Source organism: Acomys russatus, chromosome 17, assembly GCF_903995435.1.
Source record: "Acomys russatus chromosome 17, mAcoRus1.1, whole genome shotgun sequence".
NCBI classification, from domain to species: domain Eukaryota; kingdom Metazoa; phylum Chordata; class Mammalia; order Rodentia; family Muridae; genus Acomys; species Acomys russatus.
In genome coordinates, this window is record NC_067153.1 from 88,458 (window position 1) to 103,894 (window position 15,437).

At 40.8% G+C, this 15,437-nt stretch overlaps 1 protein-coding gene across 2 annotated transcripts in view; it reads left to right on the forward strand.

Annotated features, from left to right (window-relative positions):
* Ptdss1 (phosphatidylserine synthase 1) overlaps positions 1–15,437 on the forward strand; it is a 60,420-nt gene that overhangs the window by 18,874 nt on the left and 26,109 nt on the right. For both annotated transcript variants that reach the window (XM_051159445.1, XM_051159446.1), the window contains exons 3-6: positions 2,774–2,818; positions 5,416–5,540; positions 10,630–10,788; positions 13,252–13,403. In XM_051159445.1, coding sequence (XP_051015402.1) covers positions 2,774–2,818; positions 5,416–5,540; positions 10,630–10,788; positions 13,252–13,403 — 481 coding nt within the window. The remainder of the gene's footprint in view (positions 1–2,773; positions 2,819–5,415; positions 5,541–10,629; positions 10,789–13,251; positions 13,404–15,437) is intronic.

The window sequence follows — 15,437 nt, forward strand, 5'->3', positions numbered from 1 at the left end:
TGTAGAGGGTTTGCAGCTTTTCCCTCAGTTCAGCTTTCAGGCTGCTGGCCTGCCTGGGAGGCACCATAAAAGGGCACATTCTTACATGACTCATCTCTTGCTCTAATGTTGTCACCTTATTCTCTGTTCTCTCCACCCTTGGCATAGGTTCCCAAGTGAAATAATGAAAACGAATGTGAGAATAGAAGTCCCAAGTTTGTGTTTTCCTTCAAAGATATTTGGGGGCATGCTTTCAAATGGATGGCATACCCAGCATGGTTCTGTTTTGGAAACTTCACAGGCATTTGTCCTTGACCTATCAAAGGCTGACCCAAATGCTTGTAGTATATAAGTCTGTGTTTGTTCATGACCATGGGGCTCCATCTTGTATGTTTGAATTCAAATATGACCCTAGTGTGGTACATTTCTTTTACTCTTATGGACAAGGGCCCTGTGATTCTTTTTGTGCAGTCTGTATAACTTGACTACTAGAAAACTATTCAGAATAAGTTAAAGAATGAATTGTTTACTTTCTTATATAACATGGAGTTCAGAGATAACATGACCCTTGAGCTTGGGTAATACAACTACTGGCTGTAGAGTTAGTCCTGGGCCTCTCCACCCATATAGTCTTAAATAGGCACACAAGATAGGCATTGTCCAGCAGCAGATGAGCTTAGGTGGTTTTCTGTGTTGTTAGGAATGAAGCAACCTGCTTTTGATTTTTAAAAGTCTTGCTGTGTATATGTGTATGTGATATATATATGTGCCCATGTTGACATGAGTGAGTACAGGAGCATATGTGCCATAACTTCCAGGTAGAGGTCAATGATAATCTCAGGAGTTATTCTTTTTGGTGTTTGCCACTCTATATGCCAGGGTATGTGGCTTGTGAACTGCCTTGGATTCATTTGTCTCTGCCTCCCATCCTGTCATTGCAATCCCGGGATTATAAGTGTGTGCTATTGCAGTGAGTTTTCTGGGATCTGAACTCAAGTACTCATATTTGCACAATAAATGGTTACCAACTAAGCCATATTCTGAGCCTCCTGTTCTTGATTTTTGAAACAGAGTGTCTCAGTTTGGGTTTCTATCGCTGAGAAGGCACCATGACCAAGGAAATCCTTTAAAAGGAAAACATTTAATTGAGGTTGGCTTATAGTTTCAGAAGTTTGGCCCATAATCATGATGGAAAGCATGGCAGTATGCAGATAAACATAGTTCTGGAGAAGGAGCTGAGAGTTCTACATCCTGATTCAAAGGTAGCAGAAAGAGACTGCCCTGTTAGGCCTAGCTTGAGCATATGAGACCTCAAAGCCCACCTCCATAGAGACACTCTTCCTTCAACAAGGCCACACCTCTTCCAACAAGTCACACCTCCTAATAGTGCCACTCCCTATGGACAAAGTATTCAAACACATGAGTCTGTGGGGGCCATTCCTATTTAAACCACCACACAGAGTCTACTTTTGTAGCCCAGGATGGCCTTGAATTCCTAGTCCTCTTGCCTCTTAAGACTACAGGCTTATGCCATGACAGAGCTTGAGGAATTCTTTTCTAGAAGGTTCTTAGTGTACTTGTTCCAAGTCTCTTTGGCTAGAATTAAGTCATATACTTTATCTCCTGCCTAGTCCTGAGGACAAAGATTTCAAGTGGGCATTTAGATGTCTAGTAGGTATGTACTGACTGAAAAAGATGCAGGGGAGCTAGAGTTACCTCTGATGGTATAGAATTCACAAAGGTGAAAGAGGGTAGACACTCACCACACTCCCTTTGACTGTCAGTTGATGTGTGGCAGGATTAGCTTCCTAGGCTTCTCCTAGTTCTGTAGGAAGACATCAATCTATAAGGAGGTGTAGTAGAAGAGCCCTTGAGAGACCAGGGAAAAAGAGGGTATGATGCCTACTTCCTGTCCCCTGCCATCTCTCCCTTTTCTATTTTCCATTCTTCTTTGATTCCTTAACAAACAACAAAACCTCAAAGCTTTTAAGTACTACCTCTACCACAGGATAGCAAATAATCTATAGGTGCAAATTTAACTGTAACTAAACCACTGTGTCTGTGAGATGAGATGGAGCCCATTGAATCTGCAGTTTCAGAAGGGGACCTTCTAGTGGGATCTTCCAGCTTCCATGGGCCCTGGGTATATTATATAAAAACAGCCTTCCCTCAGACTCTCTTAACTCTCATGACTGTGTACCTCCATGACTCTAGACCTGACTGACAAGCTGCAGGGTCTAACTATATACTATTGCTTGACTGTGTGCCTGGAGACAGATTATTTCACTATTCTGAGCCTCAGTTTCCTCATCTGGTTCCCCAAATCAACTCATAAAACATTCCTGGCATGATTGTTTAGGCACTGGATATAAATAAACCAAAGCACGTTGTACTTTTCCTATTTCTACACTGAACCCTACTGGAGTCACCTTAATTGTGGATGACACTGTCTACTGTTTCCACTACTGGCTGGAGTGAGAGAAATGCGAGTGATTGCTTTGCATCCTTCCCTGTTTTGTCACCAGCTCTTGAGGTCAAGTTCAGCACAGGGCAACTGAAGGCAAAGGCCAGGCTATAATGGGCTGGAAAGAAAGCCCTGGAATCTCCCCCTTGGCATGTCGGGTTCATAATTCTTCAGTTCTCCAAAGTTAAGAAGACTGTTCCAAGGGTGTGAGGAAAAATAAAAATGAATAGTATAGATGTTTAAAAAATTATTATTACCTGTATATAGATCAATAGCGCTTTCTTTCTGGCTCAGTGCAGTTTATTCTAACTTCATGTCCTGTCTTTGCAGGCCCGTTTACTCGACCTCATCCAGCTTTATGGCGAATGGTTTTTGGTGAGTTCCATTAGTAAATAAGAAAAAATTTTGTACTTAAAAAAAAATATTTTCTCTGTCACAATAGAAGTTTTACATCATAGCTTAAAAACAAAATTTCTTAGTGTACCTAATACAACAATGTTAAGAGTCTTTGATTAAAAAAAAAAAAAAAAAAGGTTGGTGATAGCCTAAATTCTTATACTTAGGGGCCCTTTCTGTTTCATATGCCTGCTGTTGATATTTTTGTTTCTTAGTGTGCAAAGAGCTTGGCTTCAGCAAATACCCCTTATTTTCTGTCTTGGTACCCTTTGCTAGTGCAAGCTCAAGTGCATGCTAAAAGCAAGCTTGTCTTGTCAGTGTCTGTGGAAGCCCAGCAGTGCAGTTTCTAGCCCTCATTTGGTTTGAAGTTTGTCATTAAGATTATCTCATATTTACTTAAATTTGTTGCCCAGAAAGTCAAATTGCCTGAATGAGTATAAAATAAGTGTTTAATATTTAGAATGTTTGCTTTCACCTGCCTAAATAAGACGTACAATCAATTATTATAGATTAAGACAGTATACCGATGCTTGAGAAATTTAACAGGATAGTTTGCTAAAAGTTGCCTATCTTGTTACATCCTTCAGCTATTAAAGGTCACTTTTCATCTTTTTGTTTGCTTGCTTGCTTGCTTATTTTGTTCTTTGAGATAGCTCTGTGTAATCCTGGCTGTCCTGGGCCTCACTGTATAGATCAAGATGGCTTTAAACTGGTAGAGATCCGCCAGAGTTCTGAGATTAAAGGTGTGTGCCACCACATGCAGCAATTCTTTAAATGTACTTTTAAAATTTGCTTATGAAGTTTTTACGAGCAGCTATTTACTGAGTATGTTTGAAGACTTGACGCTACTGGTATGATGAGACAAATAAGACTCTGCCCTTGAAAACTCTTCCTCAGCCAAGGACCAGAGGACAGTCATAGAGAGCAAACTATTAAAGATTTCAGTAGTAAAAAATTATAAGCTGTTACTAAGCATTAGCTAGTTAAAACTAGGTGAGGTGACAGTGACTGAGTAGCTGCTTCCACTGGAGCAGTGAATAAAGGCCTGAAGGAGTGACACTCAGTCTAAGGTTTGGATACAAATAATGGTCTGTGTGTATAGCAGGGCCATCAGCTAAAATAAATGGCCCCTAAGCTGGCCTCATGGCTGGATGCACTTGGAATGTTTTAGGCCCTGGTGGGTGGGTGAAGAACAGTAATCTAAGGAATAGAGAGCCTGCACAGACAGATGCATTTAGACTTGTGGGCAAGGTGCAAAGGAAATCAAGAGTGTTTTCCCTGAAGGATGACATGGTTGTATTTACTATTTGAAAAAGATATTCCTGGGGCTACAGAAGTAGCTCAGTTGATTAAGTGCTTGCTTCACAAGCCTAAGCACTGAGTTCAATCCCTACCATCCCAAGCCTTCCCCAGCATGCATGCTTGCTCACACCTATGCAGCGGCACACACATGCCCATGCACTCACACACATATAAACACCGTTCTGCTGTAGTATCCAGGGTTCCATAGTCCTCGAAGTCCAGCCCAGAACTCTAGTCTAAACATTTCTATGTCAGAGATCATTTCTTTCTGTCTTAAAATAATTATTTAGTAAAGATTGTAATTTTAAAAGGTTATAGTGGGGGGTGTCCTTAAAGATGAAAATTCATAAAACTGGTGCAAAAATGCAAAACCAAGGTAGTTCTCATGCCTCAGAAATGTATGTTTCTTGCCTCTGGAATGTGTGGCTGGGTTGACCCTGCTCTACAGGGGGCCTTAGTGCAATGTTCTGGTTGGTAAATCAAGAGGGGCCTGGCTGGAAGGCCTGGGGCTGCAGCACTTGTTATGGATTCATTTCTGCTTTGCATATCCTCTTCTCTAGGGTGCCTGTTTGGAGATCAGAGCTAAGCCAAGATAGTGATTCAAGGCGATAAGTAGGACAGTGCTTATGTGCCTGCATCACTGATTTAATAACAGCAGGCCGAGTGGAAGAAATGACGGCCACCCTCTGGAGAGGTGTAGGGGGTGCCGCAACACACAAGCTTTTGCCTTATCATATATTAGTGGCCTTACTCTTTTAAATGACATGGTGTTGGATATTTAAGATAGCAGTAATGATAGTTGTGACAAGAAAATAACACCTACCAGAGCTAATTTGAAGAATATCTCAGATAGAATATGAAAGTATGACTCACCTGTCGTCTGCTCATTCAGCTTCATAGAACATTGTTTCTCTCATCTTATTTCCTCGCTGACTTTGGGAGAAAAACAGAAAACTTGGCCTTGTCCCCTAATCCTGTCATTTCATCAACCCTTCGCCCATTTCCTCTCTCTACCATCACCCTAGCTTCATGGTGACATCTGTCTCTCTTCAGGGACGTCATGCTCCCCCAAGCCTACCCTACACATCCTCTGTTGCTCACCCTTCAAGGCTTAAGTAGCATTTTAGGACTATGTGTCAGATCCTTTCAACAAAGAAAATACATGACTGTTAGAGCCTCAAAAGGCTATGTTGTGATATTTATGTGTACTGTAGCTCCAAGCCACAGGGTCTAATGAGCGTCTCCCCTGAATTTGACCTTTTTGTTTCCATCAGGCCTCAGTGTGCTGTACTTCCTCTTCTTGGTATTCCTTCTTTTCCTGAACTTCGAGCAGGTTAAATCCCTAATGTATTGGCTAGACCCAAATCTTCGATATGCCACAAGAGAAGCAGACATCATGGTATGTACTTGTTAGTGGTCCAATTGTGAATTTGGTAGGGGAATAAGTCCACATTTTAAATTGATCCCTCTCCATATTTCCTGAGTATATAGCTAAAAACTGGATCTCAGGGTGCACTGTTGTGTGGATTTTCCAAAGTGATGCCATCCAGAAAAATAAAACCCTCTCATGAAATAAGGGTGTATGGTAAGAACACACACACTGCCATCACATGGCCTTGGCCATACATAGAGGCATTCCACCTACCTTCAAGTCTTCAACCTGCAGAACTCAGGGTTGCCTTTTACTAATTTATTTTAAAGAATGTCATATAGGATGCAGATAAATAGCCAGCCAGAGCAGGGGTACTTAGCTTGAGGGCTGGCAGAGTTCTAAATGCCACAGCTTCTTTAGGTGTACAATAATCTTAGTAGGCAAATGTGTAATTCTCCAAAGAGCTCTCCAAGCCCTACAGTGGAGCTTTCATAGAGGTTTTGTTACAGGATACAGGGTGGAGCAGGAATGTACCCACTTTTAATACATCTCTGTTTTTCAGTGCTTAGCTCCCAGGTATCTTTAAAATAAGATGTACTCCAATCACTCTTGGATTTCCAAGGCATTTTAAGAACTCTCTGAAACAGTTCAAAGACCACTAGTACAATAGATGTACTAAGTACCCTTTCTCCTGAGGAAACTGCAATGGAGCCCAGGGCTAAAACCAAAGTCAGTAGCTACTGTGTGCTGTGACCTTCTTCTCTAGTCCTTTGAATGCCACTATCCAGTGCAGGTTAATGGAAAAGTTGACGATGTCCTGAAGAAAGAATAGGCATTTAGGGCACAGACATTTACTCTGCAATTAAATAACAAAGGGATTAAAGGCCTGTGCTACCATGGAGCATAAGCAGGCAGATCTCTGTGAGTTCAAGGCCAGCCTGGTCTTCAAAGCAAGTCCAGGACAGCCAGGGCTGTTACACAGAGAAACCCTGTCTCAAAAAACTGGGATGAGGGGACTTGGGGTGGGGGGAGAAAGAAAGAACAAACAAAGCGCCTGGCAAGGTGGTGCATGTCTTTAATCCCAGCACTCGGGGAGGCAGAGGCAGGCAGATCTCTATGAGTCCAAGGCTAGCCTGGTCTACAAAGTGAGTCCAGGGGCAGCCACAACTACACAGAAAAACAAAGGAAATAACAAAGGGGTGAAAAGATCAGTAGTTAATCATTATCACAGAACGGCTAAACCCTTCTTGGGATGATACTTCTAAATGTTTATGTCAACTTTCCTGGGGTATACCATGAAAGCAAAAACAAGAGCTTGGAAATTATTTAGAAGCCTAATTAGGATTTCTCACTCTCAAGGAAAAGAATGGCAGGGGGTAACTTAGTTTTTTGTAATGATGATGGTTATGCTAGCTTTCCATTGAGGTAACAAAACATCTAGGAGAGCTACGTGTAGCAGTGCACAACTTTAATCCCAGCGCTCAGGAGGCAGAGCTCTGTGAGTTAAAGACAGCCAGGTCTATATAGTGAGTTTTAGGGTAGCTGACTGTGTTCGAAAATCCAAAGCCAAAACATCTGGGATAATGACTCAAAAAGAAATATTTATGCTGCTGTTTCAGAGGTCTCAGTCTGGCTAGGTAACCCTTTTGCTTTGGACCTGTAACAAGGCAGAATACCATGGTAGGAAAAGTGCTTACATCTTGGTAACCAGAAAGCAATGAGGGACTGACATCCCACAGTCCTCCTTGAATACATGTCGCCAGTGACTTAAAGCCTTTAATGTGAGAACCTTTGGAGAAATATTCCAGACCCCTCACTATAGCAATAATACAAGTGATGATTGTAGATGATTGTAGTTTATTCTGACAGACACTATACCAGACATTTTCTATATTCAATATAATCCTCACCCGCACCATCTATTCATTACATTTTACAGAGGAGGAAAGAGAAAATATAATGCTATCTGTCTTGATCAAAGCAAAAGCTGCTACTTCTTTCTGCTTCTAAGCCTATACTTTGAATTGACTGTGCTGAGGGACAATAAGGATCACAGTAAGGATGGTCATACTTATAGCAGTCTTTCTTAGGAAATAAATTACAATCTAATGTCCAGTACTGGCTAACTCTTGCTAAGCCAGGTGAGGTGTGCAGCAGTTTGCTGATTCCAGAGGTCTAGGTGGTGAGGAAGTGACTTCCCTTTTTTCATTGCTCATCATATTTACTTCCTCCAGTCAGCAGTTCATGATGGTAAAGACCCATTGATGGCTATGGAGAAACAGCTTCCTCTTTGTATGGACTCTTTCATTGTTGGCTGTAGAGAAATTATCTTCTTTGTAAGATTTTTAGAAGGAAGCTCCTTTATAAAGCTAGATCTGGTGACAGGGATTTAAAAAAATAAATAAATAAAACCACCATTCAGGAGGTAGAGATAGGAGGATCATAAGTTCAGTGCCAGCTTAGGCAACTTAGTAAGACCCACTTCTCTATAAGTAAGAAAAGGACTAAGATGTGGCTCAGCAAGAGAATTCTTACTCAGGATCCCGAAGGGCCTGTTACTGGGGGAGTGGTGGTGGGGTAGTCGTTCTTGCGTGTAAATCATGTCTGAGTCACACTGGCCCTGGGGTCACTGTTCTTCCCGTTCCTTCACCTGCCACCATTCGTGATCCTGACATACTCTGCTGTGCTGAAATTCAAATTCACACTTTCATTTAGGATTTCTTTCTATAAATTGGAGTCAGGGACAGAGTTACTAATCTTAATAGAAGCAATTTCTTTTTTGTTTGTTTATTTACTTACGTTTTCTTCTTTTAAAACAGGTTCTTAATAGCCTAAGCTGGCCTCTGACTCACTATGTGACTAAGGATGGTCTATAACTGACCATCTTCCTTCTGCCTCCCAAGTACCAGGAAGTACCATAGGGTTGTACCACCAGGTCCTCTACAGTCCATTTCTTCTCTAATAGTGATTAATTATTGGCTATTGCACCATAAAACAATTTCAGCACAGTTTCAAGAAATTTCAACATATTTTCTATACATTTTAAGCTCATATAAGAATACAAAGACTTCAATTCCTTATACCTAGCTTCAACAAGTATTGATTTGTGATTGATGTCATCATTGTCTACCCTCATTCATTTTAAATCTGATCTCATATAGTAATCTAAGATGTATAAACTTTTCATTTTCTTTGCAGATATATACTTCACAGTCATCATGTGGAGCTGGTGTTCACATAATGTTCCCATTTGCCTAATAACATGTTTCTTACACCTCAGTCAATCACAGTGTGACCCCAATGAGGTCCTGATGTCGCTCTTGATGTATTCTAAGACTCTTTGATCACTAGTTTCCCTATACATGCTTTCTTTTTTCTTACAGTTTATTTGGTTTTCTCGTAGAATTTCTCACATTGGAATTGTGTAGCTTGCATGCAGAACATTTGTCATCTGTCTTCCTGCCGCTGTACACCCCAGATTTCTCGTACAGTAGGAGTAGAGGCATGCCAGAGTTTGCTTTTTATTCTGTGATAAAATATCACAACTAGAAGTAGCTTGGAAAGGAAAAGGTTTACTTACCTTACATGTTTCAGTCCCAGTTGATCACTGAGGGAGTCAGGACAAGTCAAGCAGCAGCTGAGGTAGGAGCCATAGAATAATGCTCGTGACTGGTTTTCTCACCTTCTTATATAGCCTGGGACTTTGCCTAGTAATAGCACTACTCACAGTGGATTAGGCCTCCTAAGCACAAGGCTGGGGTAGGATTCTGTCCCCCTGCTCCATTCTTATTATGGGGCTGCATCATAAAATGACATCATCCATTGTTTCAACTAACTTCAGATGGGAAATATTCAGAAGAGACAATTAACACTTTATTAAACATGGACAGACTATTTTCTTGTCATTTTTTCCCCCCAAACCAAATATTTTACTGTGTTAGTTAGGACAAGTAACCTAGAAATGACTTAAAACATGTAGGAGGATAGCATAGGTTGTACAAAAAAAAAAAAAAAAAAAAAAAAAAAAAAAACTGCCATTTTATCAGGATAGCATAGCATCTGGATTTTGGTATCCTGGGACCTATCCCCAGGGAGAAGAGGAGGTAACCAAACTGCTATGCCTTCCCTGCAGTAATAACCTCAGGGGCCTCTGGAGGGATTAATTGGTGAATCTACTCTTTAAAATTCTAATGCTAGGTTATACAACTTCTCTTTTTATAGTTTTTTAAATGTATAATGAAAGCGTAAATATATTTACAAAGCTTTCAAAACCACTTCCAGCCTGTGATTACACTGAGTGGTCACTGAAAACAGACTCCCAACCTAGGTCCTTATCTAGCCCTAAGCAGCTTATTCCAGAGTAATCACAGGGTGAGAGGTTGAGGAATTATTCTTTTTAAATTAATAGATAAGTGGCTTCAGCCCCAGGGTGTTTCTCTCTCAGCCAGAGCCAGTAACAAGAACTCACTGTTTCAGGATCTGGGAATGTGCCTCTAGGATTCGTGTAGTGAATGAGAGATTGATAGTACTCCACACTCAAACATGACCTGTTCAGTTTAGAAAAAGCTGTAATAGCAAGAATCTTAGAGTAACTTGTTAGTTTGTAAGTGAGTTAGTAAAAGGAGAGTTTCTAATAGGTAGTTTTTAAGTGACAGTTCCAACACAGGCATAAAATAAGAAAGTAATTAGACAAAGGTTCAGCATATCTTTAAACAGTGGTATCACATGTACCTGGCAACCGAGAAGCTGAAGAAAAAGCTAGCAATAGAAGTATAACTAATCCAGTAGACTTAGAAATTTTAAAACACTTTCTAAAAATCATGAGCTGAAGAAGAAATCATGGTGGAATATTGGTCAATTTCCAATGACAGTGAAATGCTAAGAAGATATAAGGAATGGACCTCTGAAGAAGTCTGGACTGCTTTATTGGACGAAAGTCCTCACTGAAAACTGTACTAATTATTATATAAACTCAAAGCTGCAAATTCCCAAGCATTTAAAAATGTTGACTCCATTCTAATTTTAGCTTTTAGTACATTATATATTTCTAAGTAATTATAAATGTTATATTTGTTATGCAAGCAGTTATCATGTTTAAACTCTTCATGTTAACTAGGAGTATGCTGTGAACTGCCATGTGATCACCTGGGAGAGAATCGTCAGTCACTTTGATATATTTGCATTTGGGCATTTCTGGGGCTGGGCCATGAAGGCCTTGCTGATTCGTAGTTATGGGCTCTGCTGGACAATCAGTATCACTTGGGAGCTGACAGAGGTAAGACAAGGGCAAGGGGATCCAGGACTAAGCCATCACAGTTTGTGTGGAGGAAGCTGTGAGTTCTTGGATGGTAGTCAGTTTATCCTCCAGCCTCTGGGGAACAAAGCTGGACTCATACAATTCCATGACAATATTGTATACTTTTGCTTAAAAAGCAAAAACTAAACAAAACTTACTGTGTCCTTAAGGATTTGTGCTCCTTTGCGGTAAGTCTTAAAGAAAAACAAATGCTAATAAATGAAGTGGGAGTCCAAATTGAGATATATCAGTGTAAAGAGGAAATCTATACAGAAGTAAGTGAGTCACTTCGCTCACACACCAGCTTTCTTTTTAGATCTGTAGAATTGGGTGTTCTGGAATACAGAAACATCCACAGGTGTTTTGTCTCTTCTGACCATGACTTCCCAATAGAGCTCCATTGTTAAAGTTATTTTTAAATAACTGCATTTGTTTCTCTGTTTCTGTTTTAACCTGGCTATCATACAAATAACTAACACTCTTTTATTTTTGTTTAGCAATAAGCTTCACAGCATAAGAACAGTTATTACTCTGTTTTTAACCCTCTAAGCTAATTTGGTTTCTTCTCAGCATACATCCCAGCAATACTTGCACATACTGCTCCAGCTCCTCTCTCCTGATGTTTCCTGGACCTCTGCTCATGGCTGAATCTCCAACTTTCTCTTCTTACTCCTCCTTCCTTGGCTGGCCGGAAGTCCAGCCCTGTTCTCTCCCCTACTTAGTGATTGGCTTTACACTGCTTTATTGGCATATCAGGGGACAGTTGGAGAGCAGTTAATACAACTTTGGGACAGGAGATTTTCAGAACAAGGATTGCAACCAGATAGGGGGCATACAGTTAGCAGCATTTAAGTTACTCAATAACCTTATGCCTACACTCCATTCGTTACCTGTGATCAAAAGTTAGTGCCCATTAATTACTGAGAGGTAGACTCCTCAAGAAACTGTTAACAAATTGAAAGTTGGAGAACTACTTTCAATTAGTTCTGTATTTATTAATCTTTGCCAGCACACAGAATTTGGCTATGTGCACAGTGTATCACAGTGTGTCTTCACTATAGCAGCAACCCATCATGTTCCCTCTGCTGTAAACTACTCACACACAGCCATTCTTCCTAATTTATGTGGGGCCAGATTCCACACAGATAATAAATGATTGCAGAAGCCAAAGTAGGTAGCCTATAAATAAACCACACGCTCTCTCTCATTGGAGATGCGAAGCCAAGACAGGCTTTCCTCTTGACTTTTCTTTATATCAGCTACATAAGAGGAAGTGTTAAAAAAAAAAAAAAAAAAAGCCAGAAAGTCCTAGGGCTAGTGTTCCAGCTCTTCCAGGTAGCTTACAACCTGGAAAATCACATCAGTGGTAATGCTAACCTCTCCCTCACTCAGGAGCACAGCAGCCATAGTCCCAGCATACAGTAGCTGTCCTGCAGCCTCTCAGTTGTAGGCACAATGAGAAGAAATATGTTTGTGTGCTACTGACTGGCAGAATGCCTTACTGCACTGCTGTAGCATCACAGGACCCACCATTGCTAGTGATTGACATCTGTATCTTTGTAGTTTCGCCTTAAGCTGGATCATCTCTCAGCAGGGTGTGGTGCTGCAGACACAGCTGACACACCTTTTGTTTTGGACAGTTTCTAAGAGACTTTGTCTCACTCTTGATCTTACTATGATCCTCTCTAGAATGGCCTCTTTTTCCATCCTTGAAGTCAGTCATTTCTGTTCACATTCCCACTTCAACATGATTTCCTTCTAGAAACCATTCCCAGTTGCTCCCAGTCAGAGTGATTCCATCTTGTCCCCACAGTCCATCGATGTCAACATTGTAGCACCTGCCCCAGTCTGGTTTATTTTGAGCTTCAATGTCTGGATCCTCAGCCTAGACTTCCTGTTATCTGACCATTGTGCATACTATGGTGCCTATTAAAAGAAGGTATCACTGGGTACCAATAGTGGTTGAGCTTCTCAGTTTCCTTCACTGTGCCATCAACAGCCAACCTTTCTGCTTTTATAATTACTCACAATTGGGCACCACACTGGGATTGTTCCCAATGAACAGCTTGCATTCTCAAACTTTCTATTTTGAGGATTTTGGTACACTTTGTTGTCAGCTTTGAAATCTTTCTCTTTATTTCTCTTAAAGATACTTCTGTGTGCCATTAGCCAAATTGACTCACTGGGGCTGCCACTGTTCCTTAAAAATCTCCATTTTTGTTTTGTTTTGTTTTGTTTGTTTTTAAAAGAGAACTAGTTGAGTAAATGTATTTGAAGAAAGAAAAGCCTTTACTATAAAAAGCAAGAGTCTGATTCAGACTTCGTTACTTTTGGTTTTGTATAATGAGAAAAGAAAACATTTTCTGAAGCAGCATTTTTTTAATGTATGTGCATGGTGCCCTGCTGACACTCTTCCCAACTGTCATCTCTTATGTTCCTCAGCTTTTCTTTATGCATCTTCTGCCTAACTTTGCTGAGTGCTGGTGGGACCAGGTCATTCTGGACATCCTGTTGTGCAATGGCGGTGGCATCTGGCTGGGCATGGTCGTTTGCCGATTTTTGGAGATGAGGACTTACCACTGGGCAAGCTTCAAGTGAGTCCTCTTCTTTGGAACCTTGGTACAGTATTGTGTTTGGTTTGTGCTTTACTACAGGTGGGTTTTAGTATGATGTCATAATAATGGATAGATGCACAGATGCTTTTAAATCTGATTTCAAACACCCATCTAGAAAATGCTACTGAATCATCTCAGCATTTGAGAGGCTGAGGCAGGGAGATTGTGCAAGTTCAAAGCAAATCTGGGCTTTTGATGCCAGCTTGAGTTACATAGTGAGACCCTGTCTTAAAGTGCACGCACGCGCAAACACACGCGCACACACACACACCCAAATAACTAAAAAGCTGCATAAAATGCTAAATCATTTACTATTTGTCTTTTTTACCCTGTATATTTGAAGATTCTAAGCATGCTTTTGGTTCAAAATAATTCTCACAGTTACTTCTTTTAATTCACTCCTAAGCCTGAGTCCAAACTCTCATCCCTAGATTAAGTGGTCTGTCCCATGGGGATGACCTCTCTTTTATCATACCATTGTTTGAGTGACCTCTTGAAAAATATTAGGTTCATCATGTCATGTCCTTTTTTAGTTAGGGTTTTATTGCTGTGAAGAGACACTATGACCCCTTCAACTCTTATAAAATATTTAATTGGAGCTGGCTTACAGGTTCAGAGTCCATTTTCAGCATAGTGGCACACAGGCAGCCATAGTAGTGGACAAGGAGCCAATGAGAATTCTACATCTGCATCAACATGCAGCAGGAAGGGAGAGTGAGTGATACGGGCCTGCCTTCAGCTTCTAAAACTCAAAGCTCACCCTCACTTCTACTTCATCCAACAGTGCCACACCTACTCAAACAAGGCTATACCTCCTAATAGTTCCATTGCTTATAAACCTATGGGGCATTTTTCCACTCAAACCACAATACATCTCTGTTTTGGCTTCTCCAGTCTTAAGTACAAAGTGTCTATCCATGGCCTGGGAGGTACGACCCTTTGCCATGTCATGTGAGACACCCAAAGTTCCATGGCCCTCCACAATCTCCTTTATGTAGGGCTGGGTCTGAGTTCTAGAAACTAAGCTGTTCCTCTTTGCTTTGCTGTCATTGATTACTCATCATTTTATCAGGAAGCTTATCTTGACTATAGCTTGAGTGTCACACCCCTCTCTGTGCTTATAGGAGCAGTTTATATCATCACCATTGCTTCATTTTGCTTAGTTCAACTTGCTGGTCAGCTTGTGGCAGGAACCATGCCATAGTGTGATAATGGAAGTAAATGTGCTCACTGCATTAGGAAGCACAAAATCTGATCATTTCCCCAAATCAGCTAGTGTTCTTCCAGAAGATGGTTTTAAAGGTGTGTGTATGTGTGTGTGTGTGTGTGTGTGTGTGTGAGAGAGAGAGAGAGAGAGAGAGAGAGAGAGAGAGAGAGAGAGAGAGAGAGAGAGAGCGCAAGAGAGAGAGACAGAGACAGAGAATCAACTTGTAGATAAACCATAAAAGAGTAACTGGCTCATGGTCATTTAGGTTTTTACTATTACAAAGGCTACAGAGAAAATCATGGCATCTACGTATCTCTATACACATTTCTAGTCTTTCCTCTCTTTGATAAGTAAGCTTATCATTAGAGTACACTGATTTATAGTCTCACCCATCCTGAATGTGTAGATGTATTCACTGAATCTATTCTTAAACCTTTCAGATTCATCCCACATTAAATGACATGGGAAGGCCTCATGCCCAATTCTTCTGGAGCTCCTCTTTTCACGGTCTTTTATAGTTTAAAAATATTTGCATGTTGTCATAAATGGAATTTTAGTTTTCCGTTTTGATGTACCATGGCCCCACAGAGGTTGGAGTGAGCCCAATGCCTGTGTATGTTGTGCAGGCTCTTGACCTTGACCACAGAGTCCTCTTTTTACTTCCAATCACATGATGGCCTTCAGCTCACTCTGTAGCCCAAACAGACTTTAAACTTTCTGCCTCAGGATTTTACTAGCTGGGATTACAGGCCTGTACACCAGGTACCACTTCTCTCAGTTTTTTGCTTGTGTGTTTTTCATTAGAA